Source organism: Sprattus sprattus (genome assembly GCF_963457725.1).
Source record: "Sprattus sprattus genome assembly, chromosome: 19".
NCBI lineage: Eukaryota > Metazoa > Chordata > Actinopteri > Clupeiformes > Clupeidae > Sprattus > Sprattus sprattus.
In genome coordinates, this window is record NC_137917.1 from 17849748 (window position 1) to 17864274 (window position 14527).

Consider the following 14527-nt stretch of genomic DNA (forward strand, 5'->3'; position numbering starts at 1 on the left):
TGGTCAAATATGATGTGGGATTCGAGCTGCCACTGGTTCCACTTCTCCTTTTGGCCAAGAAAAATACAACAAAAAAATGTATTGATTGAATTATCTCAACAAGCAGATTGGATTAGGCCCCTATGGAGCAGCTATCTGGTTAAACGTGTCCCTGTGTCTTGTGATGCAGAAGGCAAAGTCCAATCAGCTTAGTCTGACCAACACTTCCCAGGTTTACATGGCGTGATGCTGCTGGTGTAGGTTGACCATGATGGCAAATATCCAGTGAGTTTTAGTTGTTGATGTGTTGTTGTTGTTGAGGATGATTGTACAAGCGCAACATGATTGAACCACTGCTGATGAGTAAACAGGTCATTATTGGTCTTATCTTTGTCAGCATGACCAATGTTTTTGATTGTAGCACTCGGATAACATTTTTTATTCTTTTGACAGTATTTTCAAAGCAGTTCAAGAAATAATAATGATTTCTCACATGTGCCACAATAACAGCAGTTCTCAATAGAAGTTGTAGTGTAAGAGGTGCCAGTTATGTGCATTAAATCCTGCATTAAATCCCGCGTATATTTTTATTAGTTGTAGAAGTAGTGGTGCTGAGAGCAGTGCTTCAGTTTAAGTAGGAGCATATTAAACACCAATGCTTTTAAAAGAAACAGGCCTCTCTATGGCTATGGCTGATGTAGAGAAAATAGCTGCAAGGACTGTGTGTTTGTGGGTGTGCATGTGTGTGTATGTGTGTGTGTGTGTGTGCATGTGTGTGGGGGGGGGGTGTGGGTGTTTGGAGGGGGGTGTTTTTGTGTGTGTGTGTGTGTGTGTGTGCATGTGTGTGTGTGTGTTTGGAGGGGTGTGTGTGCGTGTGTGTTTGCGTGAGGGGGGGTTAAGAAGGTATAAGGAGGTCGCCAGGAGTAACTAGATCCCCCCGGCCTCGCGCTCAAAAGTTTGATTTGCGTCTCAGAATTTTCCCAGGCGGGACATGAGCAGAGGTTATTAATAGCAGTAGTCTCAGCTTTTCTCTCTCTCTTTCTCTCCCTTGCTCTATCTCTCTTTCTGTATCTTTCCCTCTCTCTCCCTCTCTCTCTCCCTCTCTCTCTCCCTCTCCCTCTCTCTCTCTCTCTCTCTCCCCTCCCCAACTAATTTCTCTCTTCCTCTCCTCTTTCTCACTCTTGCTCCTTCTCTCCTTCAGCTTGGCTTGTCCCCCTGTCTGTTCTGCTTGTTTTCCTTTCATTCTTTCTTCCTGTCATTTTTTCCTCTCTGCTTTTTGACTAATTCCCTTGCTATTTTATTTTTATTTGGGTCAGCAATTGATCCTTGTTCTCTGTCTGCTTGCAAACAGTCTTTGTTTCCCTTCTTCCTGCCACCCCAGTCTTAACACCTTATGTGTCTCTCTCTACCTCTGTGTCCGCTGCTCTCTCCCGGGTGTGTGTACTGTCAGCAAATGTCTCTTGGGTGTAGGTAGATGTTCCATATGGCAGTATGGCTAAAACTGAGTTATATTCTCTCTATAAGAACTTTCTGGATTGTCTCTGCCACTGCCTGAGTGTGAGTACCCATCCCTTTAAACCCTTTACTTGAGGTTCTTTTTGTGTGTGTGTGTGTGTGTGTGTGTGTGTTTGGGGGGGGGGGGGGTGCAGGTTGTATGAATCACTTATTTGAGTGATAATTGTCAAAGAATGTGTTTTCCTGTGTTTGAAAGTTGCTCATTTGAAGTGTGTTTGTCAACATGTGTGTATAAGGGACCTTCAAGTGTGAACCTTTGGCAACTCAGCTAATCTGCATGTTTTCTTCTGATATGTTTCTGAATCTCGTTCTGTTTGTTGCTGTCTTGAATGTTTGAATCTCTTAGGAGTGTGTGTGTGAGTCTATCTGTGTGTGTGTGTGTGTGTGTGTGTGTGTGTGTTCTTCTTTCATCCTCACCCTCATTGAATTATCTTTTTCAACTGTGTATTTCATCTAATAAAGTTAGATTCTCTGTATGTCTTGCTCTCTCTCTCTCTGTATTTGTGTGTTTGTGTGTGGGGGGGGGGGGGGGGGGGTGGGGGGTATTCCTCCCTGTGTGTCTCTGCTTGGGTATTAGCATGTGTGCTAGTGTCAGCCCCAATAGATTGATTGATTATTGATCCCTACACTACTAGGCTCCAGTCTATATAACCCCTCCATACATTCTATGCACTTCACTTATCATGCTTTTAACACAGTGCACTCCTCATCTGAGCGCATGTACTTATTTAAGAAGGACATTGGATTCGAACTTGATCGAAGGACTTTAATGCATTGTCCTTGCATGCAAGAATATTTGAGAATAAACTGATAGAAGAGCCATGATTGACTGACAGGAGTCCCCCTCTTAAAGCCTTCCCCCCTAACTGAGTGTGTGAGTCTGATGACCCCCTGTGGTTCATGCTGTAGTCAGTCAGGCCAGTGTGGAGCTCTTGGGTAGACCGTCACGCTGTAAGGGGCTGGAGAGCCGTCTCAAGGCACACCATCCAGGATCTGGTGATCATTCTTTGATTTTGATGATCAGTGTTTCTGTGTGTGTGTGTGTGTGTGTGTTTTTCTGTGTGTGTGTGTGTGTGTGAGTGTGTGTGTGTGTGTGTGTGTGTGTGTTTGAGTGGATGTGTGTGTATCATTCTTTGATTCTGGTCCAGCTGTGCTGAATGACCCCCGCCCCCTGACCCTTGACCAGGTCCAGAGGGTGGTGTCTGGTGTTATGTTGCAGACTTTCTCTCTCTCTCTCTCACTCACACACACACACACACACACACACATGTACACACACACACACACACACACACACACACACACACACACACACACACACACACACACACACACACACACACAAACGGTGCAGATCCATTCAAGCGATCTGGGCGACGCGATCTGGGCGACCCCATGCATTTCAACGGGAGCCAGCTCAATTGTGACGTAGACCAGCGATCTGAGCGACACGACTGATGAAAATTCGAACATGCTCAAACTTATGCAAATGAGGAGCGATTTTTCTCGTCTTTGACGCATTGAAAAATCACTAGTCCAGTCTATTTCCACACGCTACACCACAACCACTCAAAGCGATGGAATTTGATCGCGTCGCTCAGATCGCTTGAATGGATCTGCACCGAAACACACACACACACACACACACACACACACACACCACACACTTTGTCCTTTCTCCTATCTCCTTCTGCCATCTTCATTTCCATATACTCCTCCCTGCTTCTCACTCTATTTATTGGACATTATCAGGCCTTTACAACTAACTCATCAGAGGTTAATGTGCTTTTGATTCATTTATTGAATTAGTTAAAGTCATTTTCTGATTGGTCATGGAAGGCATTGTTCATAAGTTACATCTGAACAACATCTCTATTTCTGCATTTCTATGCTGCTGTATAGGGACACTAAGAGTTACATCTAAATAATATCTCTATTTCTATGCTTCTGTACAAGGAGACTAAGAGTTACATCTAAATAATATCTCTATTGCTACATTTCTATGCTGCTGTATAGGGACACTTAGAGATTTTCTCCAGCTTAGCTAATGTTCCAATAGAGATAAAGCAATGTCTAAGTTGCTGCAGTTTTAAGCATGTGTGAGATGACATACTGCCTACTCATCGTTAGAACAAAGTAGATTCATTCAGGGTGAGATAACACAGACAAACAGCCTGACACACAGACTGACACACATAAGGACACACAGACAGACACACAGACTGGCACAAAGACAGACACACAGACAGACACACAGACAGACACAGACACACAGACAGACAGACACACACACACACACACACACAGAGACACACAGACAGACATGCAGACACAGACACAGACACCATCTACAGTGAGTGAACCCACATTGATCTGTCCTCTTTACTTCCCTCCTTCTTCCCATAACCCTGCACCCCACACACACTCCCACACACACTCATCCTCTCTGACCTTTGGCCTGGCATTGGCTTATAGCGAGGTGACAGCCAGACCCCAGTGAAGGACGACAACCATGGTCACCTGGTTTACGAGAGCGGAGATGTGCTGCAGGAGAGATGTAAGATGTACAGAACGACACACACACATACACACCACCCTCACACACACATGGATGTACAGAACATACACATACACACCATCCTCACACACACATGGATGTACAGAACATACACATACACACCATCCTCACACACACATGGATGTACAGAACATACACATACACACCATCCTCACACACACATGGATGTACAGAACATACACATACACACCATCCTCACACACACATGGATGTACAGAACATACACATACACACCATCCTCACACACACATGGATGTACAGAACATACACATACACACCATCCTCACACACACATGGATGTACAGAACATACACATACACACCATCCTCACACACACATGGATGTACAGAACATACACATACACACCATCCTCACACACACATGAATGTAAATAACTGGTTTGATCCAAAGGATCTTTTGGGTGGTTATGTGGTGTAACTGCCTGTATCTCTCTCTGCTTGGCTACACTGCACTGTAAGGCCCAGAACAGTTAAGACATCAATTCACCTTCATACAATCTCTCTTACAACCAAGGCCTTTCATCTCAACCAATTTTTGTATTATCATTATTTTCTTTCTTTTGTTATCTTTTTTATTTATGTCTTTATTTTAAGCATCTTTGAAAACTGTGAAAAGTGCTATATACGGTAAATGTGATGTATTATTATTATTATTGTTATTATCTCTCACTATTTTCTCTCTCTGTTTTTTCTCTCTGTTTCACAGATGAGATCGTAGACACTCTTGGTGAAGGCACCTTTGGCAAAGTAGTTCAGTGTATTGACCACAACAAGTATGTTCCCTCACATTACATCCTGTGGTCTGGGGACTGTTGTTCTCCTTGCCGTCCAGTTACACGTGTGTCTTTGCCAGGACCGAGAGCCGAGTGGCCCTGAAGATCATAAAGAACGTGGAGAAGTACAAGGAGGCTGCTCACCTGGAGATCAACGTCTTGGAGAGGATCAATGCCAGCGACCCAGAGCACAAACAGTGAGTCCTCAGAGGGCGAGCTGCACACGGGCTGCACCCAATCAGACCAGCAGGCCAGGAGAGAAGAGAAGAACTGCACTCTGATGCAGATGGAGCTCTGTGTCACTGAAACATGTCTACCGTTTATTTCTTTATGGTTGTGGTTCTGGTTCTGGTTATAATATTTAGCAGTTGCATTTGTCCAAAGCTACTTACAGAAGATAAAAAAGACATGAAACAGATGAATATAAAAAAAACTATAAAAAGGCAGTAATACTAGATACTACAATATTAGGTTTCTTGATCAAATCCAGTCTGTCTGCCTGTTTCTCTTCATGTATATATTTATCTCTCTCTTTCTCTCTCTCTGTCTTTCTCCCTCAGTTTCTGTGTGCAGATGCTGGACTGGTTTGACTTCCATGGCCACATGTGCATCAGCTTTGAGCTGCTGTCCCTCAGCACGTTTGACTTCATGAAGCAGAATCACTACCTGCCATACCCTGTCAATCAGATACGCCACATGGGCCAACAGATTTGCCTCGCAGTGCAGTGTGAGTTGGGGCAACACACACACGCACGCACACACGCACATGCACACACACACGCACACACACACACACACACACACACACACACACACACACACACACACACACACACACACACACACACACACACACACACACACACACACACACAACAAAAATTGACACACAAATTTGCAGACACAAAAACAGATGTATCAGATTTGCTCTCGAGTCTCTTTGTGAGCTCTCAGTAGTCGTGACTGGCTTTGGCCAACAAACTGCTTTTCAGTTGATGGATTCAGAAGTTCCTTATCCATGAGTACTTCTTCACAATACTTATAATACTTACACAATACTTCACAAATAACTCACTAATAGAGAATTACCAGAGAGTGTAATGGACGTACCAAACCTCAGCAATGGCATGTTCCATGTCAAACACAAAACAGGGAATAAATGAGTCTGTGAAGACATGAATAAATCCAATCAATGATACAGTACTATTTCAGTAATACCTGATGTGTTAATATCCGTGTTGGAGACATGTAATGGATATCATTCAATTTCTTTCACAGTTATCCATGACAACAAATTAACTATAGAGTTCTATTCCCTCATCTGTCCATGAAAACAGATACATAAGCAATAGAGTTCTTTCACCTAGGCAGCTGTGCATGACAACAAAGTATTTAGCAATAGAGTTTAATCACGTTGACAATTCTCCATTACTGCAAACTAATAAACAATCGAATTAGAATAAAAAGATATAGAACATTTGTCATGGTAGCATAAAAAAAATCAAAACGTAATGACAGAATTCAATCTCCTTGACAGTTCTCCATGACAACAAGCTGACACACACAGACCTGAAGCCAGAGAACATCCTGTTTGTGAATCCGGACTTCTCTGTCACGTACAACGCTGATAAGGTGAGGGTCACTTGAACACTGACCAGCCTTTGTGAAAGCCACAGCTGCCATGAAACCTTGCCATAACAGAACCTGTTAGTCTGGAGTTACTGACTGCTGCCTGTCCAATGACACTTCAACACATTTAATTAAAAGCTTTGCTCAGTAGTCGACCAGTTATAATGAAAAATACAGCGTATGTTTTGTGCTGTGATTATTTTCAATGTAGTAATCTCCACCCCATCTTTATAATATAAATGAATAAATGCATAGCCAATGAGAGTCTTAGCCTGTTCCTTAAACAAGATGGTAAGGGAGTCAGTTTGTGAGGGACTAATTGTCGCCCCCTATTGTTTAGAAACGGGAGGAGAGGACCATAAAAGACACGTCGGTGAGACTTGTGGATTTTGGCAGTGCCACATTTGACCATGAACACCACAGCACTGTCATCTCTACCAGACACTACCGTGCCCCTGAGGTTTTACTGGGTAAGAGGAACATTATATACGTGTGTGTGTGTGTGTGTGTGTGTGTGTGTGTGTGTGTATACAAATGAGCCGTTGCATGTATTCTTATGACATGTGATCGCATATTATTTTGTGTACTCCTGTGAGCTCTGTGTACTACTATGGAGTGTGTGTGTGTGTGTGTGTGTGTGTGTGTGTGTGTGTGTGTGTGTGTGTGTGTGTGTGTGTGTCTGTGTGTGTGTGTGTGTGTCTGTGTGTGTGTGTGTGTGTGTGTGTGTGTGTGTGTGTGTGTGTGTGTGTGTGTGTGTGTGTTTGTACAACTCTTTCTCCTCTCCATGTTTGCAGAGTTGGGCTGGAGCCATCCATGTGACGTGTGGAGTATTGGTTGCATTCTGTTTGAGTATTATCAGGGGTACACACTTTTCCAGGTACTGCAGTGGGCCTGTGTCAGTGTCTGTGTGTGTATCATTTATGTCTTGTATGAGGTATGTGTATGTGTGCACGAGTCTGTGTGTGTGTCTGTCTCCCTGTGTGTGTGTGTGTGTGTGTGTGTGTGTGTGTGTGTGTGTGTGTGTGTGTGTGTGTGTGTGTGTGTGTGTGTGTGTGTGTGTGTGTGTGTGTGTGTGTGTGTGTTTGTGTGTGTGTGTGTGTGTGTGTGTGTGTGTGTGTGTGTTATCGACACAAAGAGATTAATGGTGTTTACTGTTGCATTTCAGACTCATGATAACAGAGAGCACCTGGCTATGATGCAGAGAATACAGGGACCACTCCCTTCCAGAATGATCCACAGGACCAGGTCACACAGTACACGCACACAAACACACACACACATACACACACACACACACACACACACACACGCACCCTCACACCATATGCATACACACACATACAACTCACTTGGCTTAAAACAGACAAGTTGAAACAAGCTCATACGCAGATGTTTTATGCATGCACACATATAGGCTAAAACACACACACGCACACACACACACACATGTTCATGTATTTTAACGTAAGTTGACCTGTCCCTCCAGGAAGCAGCGGTATTTTGTTCATGGGAAGCTATTCTGGGACGAGAACTCCTCAGCTGGAAGATATGTCAGGGAGAACTGCAGACCCCTCAAAGTGAGACACACACACACACACACACATTGCACACACACACAATCTTGGCCTCTTTCTCTGTCTCTTTCACACACGCACATGCACACACACGTACACGTACACGTACACGTACACGTACACGCAAACGCAAATGCACTGTTACACCCACCTTTGCCGGCCCTATGGGGCAAACACTACTCCGCCCCTGACCCAAATGTCAAAACACACCAGCAACACATAATCCCAGGCTGAGAGGCAGCAAGACCAGCAGTCCCCTAGCTAGGAGCCTGCAGAAGGAACCTGGATATTCAAACTGCTGCTTAATCACCTGGCCAGGTGCACCTCATCTGCCAATCAGGTGTAGCACAACCTGGGCAGAGCTGCAGAGAGGGACGGAACACAGGACACACACATGTGGCTAAAACACACACATACACAATTACAGATGATTACTTCCCAGCTCAACAGAACTCTCTCTCTTTCTCCCTCTCTCTATCTCTCCCTCTCCCTCCCTCTCTCTCTCTCTCTCTTCATCCCTCTCTCTCTCTCCCTCCCTCGCCCTCTCTCTCTCCGTCTCTCGCCCTCTCTCTCTCCCTCTCTCTCTCTCTCAACCTCTCTCTCTCTCCCTTTCTCTGTGCCTCCCTCGCCCTCTCTCTCTCTCCCACTCTCTCCCTCTTTCTCTCTCTCTCTCATTCTCTCTCTCCCTCTCCCTCTCTCTCTCTATCTCTCCCTCTCTCTCCCTCTCTCTCTCTTCCTCTCCCTCTCTCTTCCTCTCCCTCTCTCTCTATCTCTCCCTTCCTCTCTCTATCTCTACCTCTCTCTCTCTCTCTCCCTCTCTCTCTCCCTTTCTCTCTATCTCTCCCTTCCTCTCTCTATCTCTCTCTCTCTCTCTCCCCCTCTCTCTCTCTCTCTCTCTCTCTCTCTCTCTCTCTCTCTCTCCCTCCATCAGAAGTACAGGCTCTCAGACTCCGAGGAGCACGAGCAGCTGGTGGATCTGCTGGGTCGACTCATGGAGTACGACCCGTCCAAACGCATCTCTCTCTCTGCATCCCTCCGCCATCCCTTCTTCTCATCCCTCTCTCCCAGCCTGTCTGCCTACAGCTGGGTGTGGGAGAGCAGCCTGGACATCAGCAGATGAGCCCTCTTAACACACACAGTCACTCACACACACACACACGCAGATGCACACACACACACACACACACACACACACACACACACACACACGCGCAGATGCACAACACACACACAAGCATACATACACACACATACAGAACACACACAAGATATGATTCTCAAATACACACACATAAAGAAACACACACACACACAAAGAAACTCACACACACTCCAACATATACACACACACACACGCGCACACCCCACACACACGCGCACACCACACACACACACACACACACACGCACGCACACACATATACTGAACACATTTGAGGCTTGATCTGATCTCTGCTGGCAAGAGGTTTAACTGATGACATCACACTGAGAGGCTTGTGTCAGGCTCCTTCTCGAGCATGTCCCCCAAGGGCTCCACCCTCTCCGTGTGTGGCAAAATGAGCTGGACTCTGATTTGTCAGTGACATTTGATTGACAGCTATTTTACTGTGTGAAATACACAGGTAAGAGCCTAGCTGAGTATCAATATCACTCTCCTTTTGTAATGATGGTTGTGGCAGTACTATATACTGTATATTCTGCTAAGACACAGATACACACACACACACACACACACACACCAAACACACACACACACACACACACACACACACACACACACACAGACACAGACCCACACACACAGACACACACACACACACACACACACACACAGGAGTGCAATACACACCAAACGCTACAGCCATGGATTCATTTGTATGTCTTTCTTTACTATAACGGCAGGCTTTCCGGTAACACATGATGTCATTCCTCAGACATACACACACACATTTCTGCCCGGATGCTTCTGTTCATTCTTCAATAAAAAAAAATCACCTTTTTCTCTCACTAGTTGGTGATATGGTCTGAGCTCCGATAGTAGATAAAGAGTTGTGTAAGCCCTTATATTTTCATATGTGATTATATGGGTTGTAATATGTTTGGTGTGTATGAATTTGTCTGTGTTCATGTGTTTATTTATTTGAGTGTATTTTAGTGTCTAAGTAACTCTATCTATGTGGCTGTTATTGCCTCGTTGTTGTTAGAGGTGTTTTCATGTGTGTGTATGTGTGTGTGTGTGTGTGTGTGTGTGTGTGTGTGTGTGTGTGTGTGTTTGTGTGCGTGTGCCTGTGCCTGTGTGTGTGTTTGTGTGCGTGTGCCTGTGCCTGTGTGTGTGCGTGTGCGTGTGCGTGTGCGTGTCCCTGTGCCTGTGTGTGTGCGTGTGCGTGTGCGTGTGCGTGTGCGTGTCCCTGTGCCTGTGCCTGTGCCTGTGCGTGTGCGTGTGTGTGTTCATACAAGTGTTTACTGTCATTCTGCTGGAATGGATGTTGGCATTTAGGAGGGAATGAGACTATGTTGTGTGCGTGTGAGCATTTGAGCATGTGAGTGTGTGAGTATGGTGTTTGTAAATGTGTGTGTGTGTGTGTGTGTGTGTGTGTGTGTGTGTTTGTGTGTGTGTGTGTGTGTGTGTGTGTGTGTGTGTGTGTGTGCGCGAGTGTGTGTGTGCGTGTGCGTGTGCGTGTGTGTGTCTGTGTGTGCGAGTGTGTACATGTGCACAATGTTTTGACCTTTGTATTCTGATGTACAATACTGTGCAAAGGTTTTAGGCATTTTTCTTATATATATATATATATATATATATATATGTATATATATTATATTATATCTTCTGCATTAGTGACATGAGTGTGTCAATAGGAAATATCATCTATAGATTTTAATATTCTTTTTGAAAATAGTGAAATCAGTTCAGATATTTTTGGTTTGCTGCACTTTGCATGTTGTTAGTTGGTAAATTAAAAAAATTGTGTAGTTCATGCAATTTTGATAGACTTTACGGCATTGTTTAAAATGTGCCCAAACCTTTTGCACTATACTGTACATCTCAAGCTCTGTGTGCTTGCACTATTTGATTGATTGATTTGTGTGTGTGTGTGTGTGTGTGTGAATGTGTATGTGTGTGTGTATCCATAGAGAGTATCCATGTTGTTTCTTCTCAATGGGAAACGTGTGATGTCCTTGCCTGTCACCATGTTGGGTTGTTTGCTGTCCTGTAGGGAATACTCTGACACAAACCTTGCCAACTGGCTCATTCATCAACATCTGTCTTATCTCTCTGTTCCTCCTCTTTCTCGTCCTCTCCCTCTACAAGTACTTCATCCCCCCCTCCCCCTTCTTGGTCTGACAGCGTTCGGTCTCTGTTCAGTCTCTCTCTTTCTGTTGATCTTTGAGATATTATAACGTCATGTTAACACCACCATGCTCATGATGAAATGTAAAGCTTTTGGGTGGTATTACTTTGTTACAGTTTTTTTTCTGTGTCAAAAGCCAGGTTAGGGTTATTATTGTTAATTTGATTGGTTTGAATAGAGTTTGTGTGGTTGTGTTTTGTTTCTTTGCTCATCTCTGTGTGTGGAAGTTGTGTGTTTGTTATTGTGCGTGTGTGTGTGTGCTGTTTCTTTGCTCTTGTGTTTGTGTGCGTGGGTGTTATGCTTTTATACCGATGTGTGCTTTCTCTTGTGTGTGTGTGTGTGTTGTATCTTTGCTGGTGTATATGTGTGTATATTGAGTCTGTGTGTTATGGTGTGGCTCGCTGACTGACTCACACCCCAGTCTTGTGTGGCTGGTGCAAACAGTGACCATTGGGCCCAGCCTGTCATTGTAATGGTCTTAAGTGTGTTTTTAGTGTGTAACAAGGTAATGACCTCCCCCCTGCACCGATACCCCTCCCAACACACACACAAACCCACACACACACACACACACACACACACAAACTGCCCACTACCCCCCACCCTTCACACTGGTGGTGTCCTTCAGGTACGCAAGACACTGATCTCTCAACAATCCCTTAAGTAGCTCAGGGAAGAGTGCCTACCTCCCACACACACACACACAACAGAGAGGGGGGGAGAGACAAACGCAGAAACACACACCATCCTTCTGTCTTACAATCTTAACCCAAACCCAGGAACTTAATCTAACCCAAACCTGGGAAGTTCACAAGAAATGCAATGCTAAGCTAAATCTCTCTCCCCTGAGACGGCCTCAAGCAGATGGGTCCCCCCTTTGAGCTGCTGAAGGTTTTAAAGGTCGCTTTAGTGCTCACTCTAGGGGTTCAGGCTCCGGGATCTGTAAAGTGCCTAGAGACAATTTAAATTGTTATTGCCGCTATATAAATAAAGTTTAATGGAACTGAATTGAATTTTATACTCAATTGCCATCTAACACACTTAACCTGAATGAGCTGGGTCCTCACACTCATAATTGCCAATTAATTTGGGTCTAATCTCATTTGAATAAAACCGCAAAGCAAATGAGTCAGGGGAGTGATGCCCAGTGAATAATTTATGTAAATGAAATGTCATTGAAAACCACATAGCATTTACACAAGACACAATGGCCCCATCCAAACTCATGTCCTCAAATACCACAGGGTGACATTCAGTTAGTCAGACGTGCCCAGACTTCAGATAGGCTCAGAATTCCCTGCCCATCAGGGCCGGGTACCAACGCACTGCCCTGCCCTGCCTTGCTGCCAGTGTCTATGTTGTCAAAATGCCAATCATGGCAATCGCATCCTGAATCTTTATGCTAACACCGACTCTATATGCTAATACCACCAGTCTCAGCACAAGCCTGTCCTACTGTGGGTATTTACACTGTAACAACAGCAGTGTTGCCACATTCACATGCTCCTGCTGCCAGTGTGTAAATGGCAGCATATCTGGCAACCATGTGCACAGCATATACATTCTGCTGCAGGCAGGTATGGTGACAACTTCTATCCATTGTCTATGTGGTGTTACTGTAACGGATGCTTCTGCCACTGCACATATCCATTGTCTATGTGGTGTTACTGTAACTGGTGTGTTTAACTCCTGCTCTTGGGGTGTGTAGGTGCTGGTGTCTGTAAGCTGTGGTGATATCACAGTCCAGTCTCAAGCTTCCTCTCTGCCTCGCTTCTCATCATTTAAACTCGCTCAATCCAGCCGTCAAGTCATATTCTCCTTTAATCTCCTGCTATCACAAGTCATATTCTCCTTTATTTACCTGCTATCACAAGTCATATTCTCCTTTAATCTCCTACTACCACAAGTCATATTCTCCTTTATTTACCTGCTATCACAAGTCATATTCTCCTTTATTTACCTGCTATCACAAGTCATATTCTCCTTTAATCTCCTGCTATCACAAGTCATATTCTCCTTTAATCTACTATCACAAGTCATATTCTCCTTTAATCTCCTGCTATCACAAGTCATATTCTCCTTTAATCTACTATCACAAGTCATATTCTCCTTTAATCTCCTGCTATCACAAGTAATATTCTCCTTTATTTACGTACTAACATTGACATTCCACAGCACCGCTGTGCAGTGATTCCTTTTCTCTAATGTCACTTCCCTCCTGTGACACAGAGGAGAAGGTGAAGATGACTTTATGTGTCCGTGCACTGCAGTCAAAGATGTCGAGAATCAAGCTGCCACTATTTTAAGATCCTGCATTTAACTTTAATACAGACAGCCTCACACAGAGGCAGTCTATATTACTGCATTCATGTGTGTTTGAGTGTTTGCGCGTGTGTGTGTGTGTGTGTCTGTGTTTGTGTTCAGATATGCTTTTGCATTGTGTTTCTACTGGACACACTTCCTAGGACTGGCTTGTTATGGTAGTCGTGTGTGTGTGTGAATGTGTTTGTGTGTATTTGTGTAAATTTGTGTGTCTCCAGGGATACCCACTTATGGCAGATTGATGAGGGGATGTCTGCTACAGTAATTGATGGTGTCCTCATCTGTCAAAATTCCTTGAGAGAGAGATATAATATCCAGACAGGCCTTGACACACACACACACACACACACATACACACACACACACACACACACACACTCAAACTTACACACACATGTGCATACCCACCCATTCTCGCTCTCTCTCTTTCTCTCTTCTCTCTCTGAATATGTTTGTGTGTGTGTGTGTGTGTGTGCTGGTGTGTGTGTTGGTGTGTGTGTGTTTGTGTGTGTATCTAATTATGTGTGTGTGTGTGTGTGTGTGTGTGTGTGTGTGTGTGTGTGTGTGTGTGGTTGTGTGTCTTTGTGTGTGTGTGTGTGTGTGTGTGTGTCAGAGGTTCCGCTAGAGAAAAATGTTGCCGGTTAAAATGACCGGCAGAGTTTTCATTTGCCGGACATTTAAATGATAAGCCGGCCAAATATCTATTTCTGCTTCTAAATTAGCCTATTGAAGAAAACTGACGGCATGCGTAGCTTAAATAATAACATCATCAGGTAGTTTAGAATGCA

General features: G+C 44.3%; 1 protein-coding gene across 1 annotated transcript; it reads left to right on the forward strand.

Annotated features, from left to right (window-relative positions):
* The first annotated feature begins 1175 nt into the window (after positions 1 to 1175).
* Positions 1176 to 10074, forward strand: clk2b (CDC-like kinase 2b). The gene is made up of 11 exons (XM_080858574.1): positions 1176 to 1536; positions 3970 to 4051; positions 4799 to 4865; positions 4946 to 5062; positions 5426 to 5592; positions 6403 to 6497; positions 6835 to 6964; positions 7289 to 7371; positions 7660 to 7739; positions 7981 to 8071; positions 9000 to 10074. The coding sequence occupies exons 1-11, from the start codon at positions 1471 to 1473 to the stop codon at positions 9186 to 9188; spliced, it is 1167 nt and encodes a 388-aa protein (XP_080714700.1). The 5' UTR covers positions 1176 to 1470; the 3' UTR covers positions 9189 to 10074.
* The last annotated feature ends 4453 nt before the right edge of the window (positions 10075 to 14527 follow it).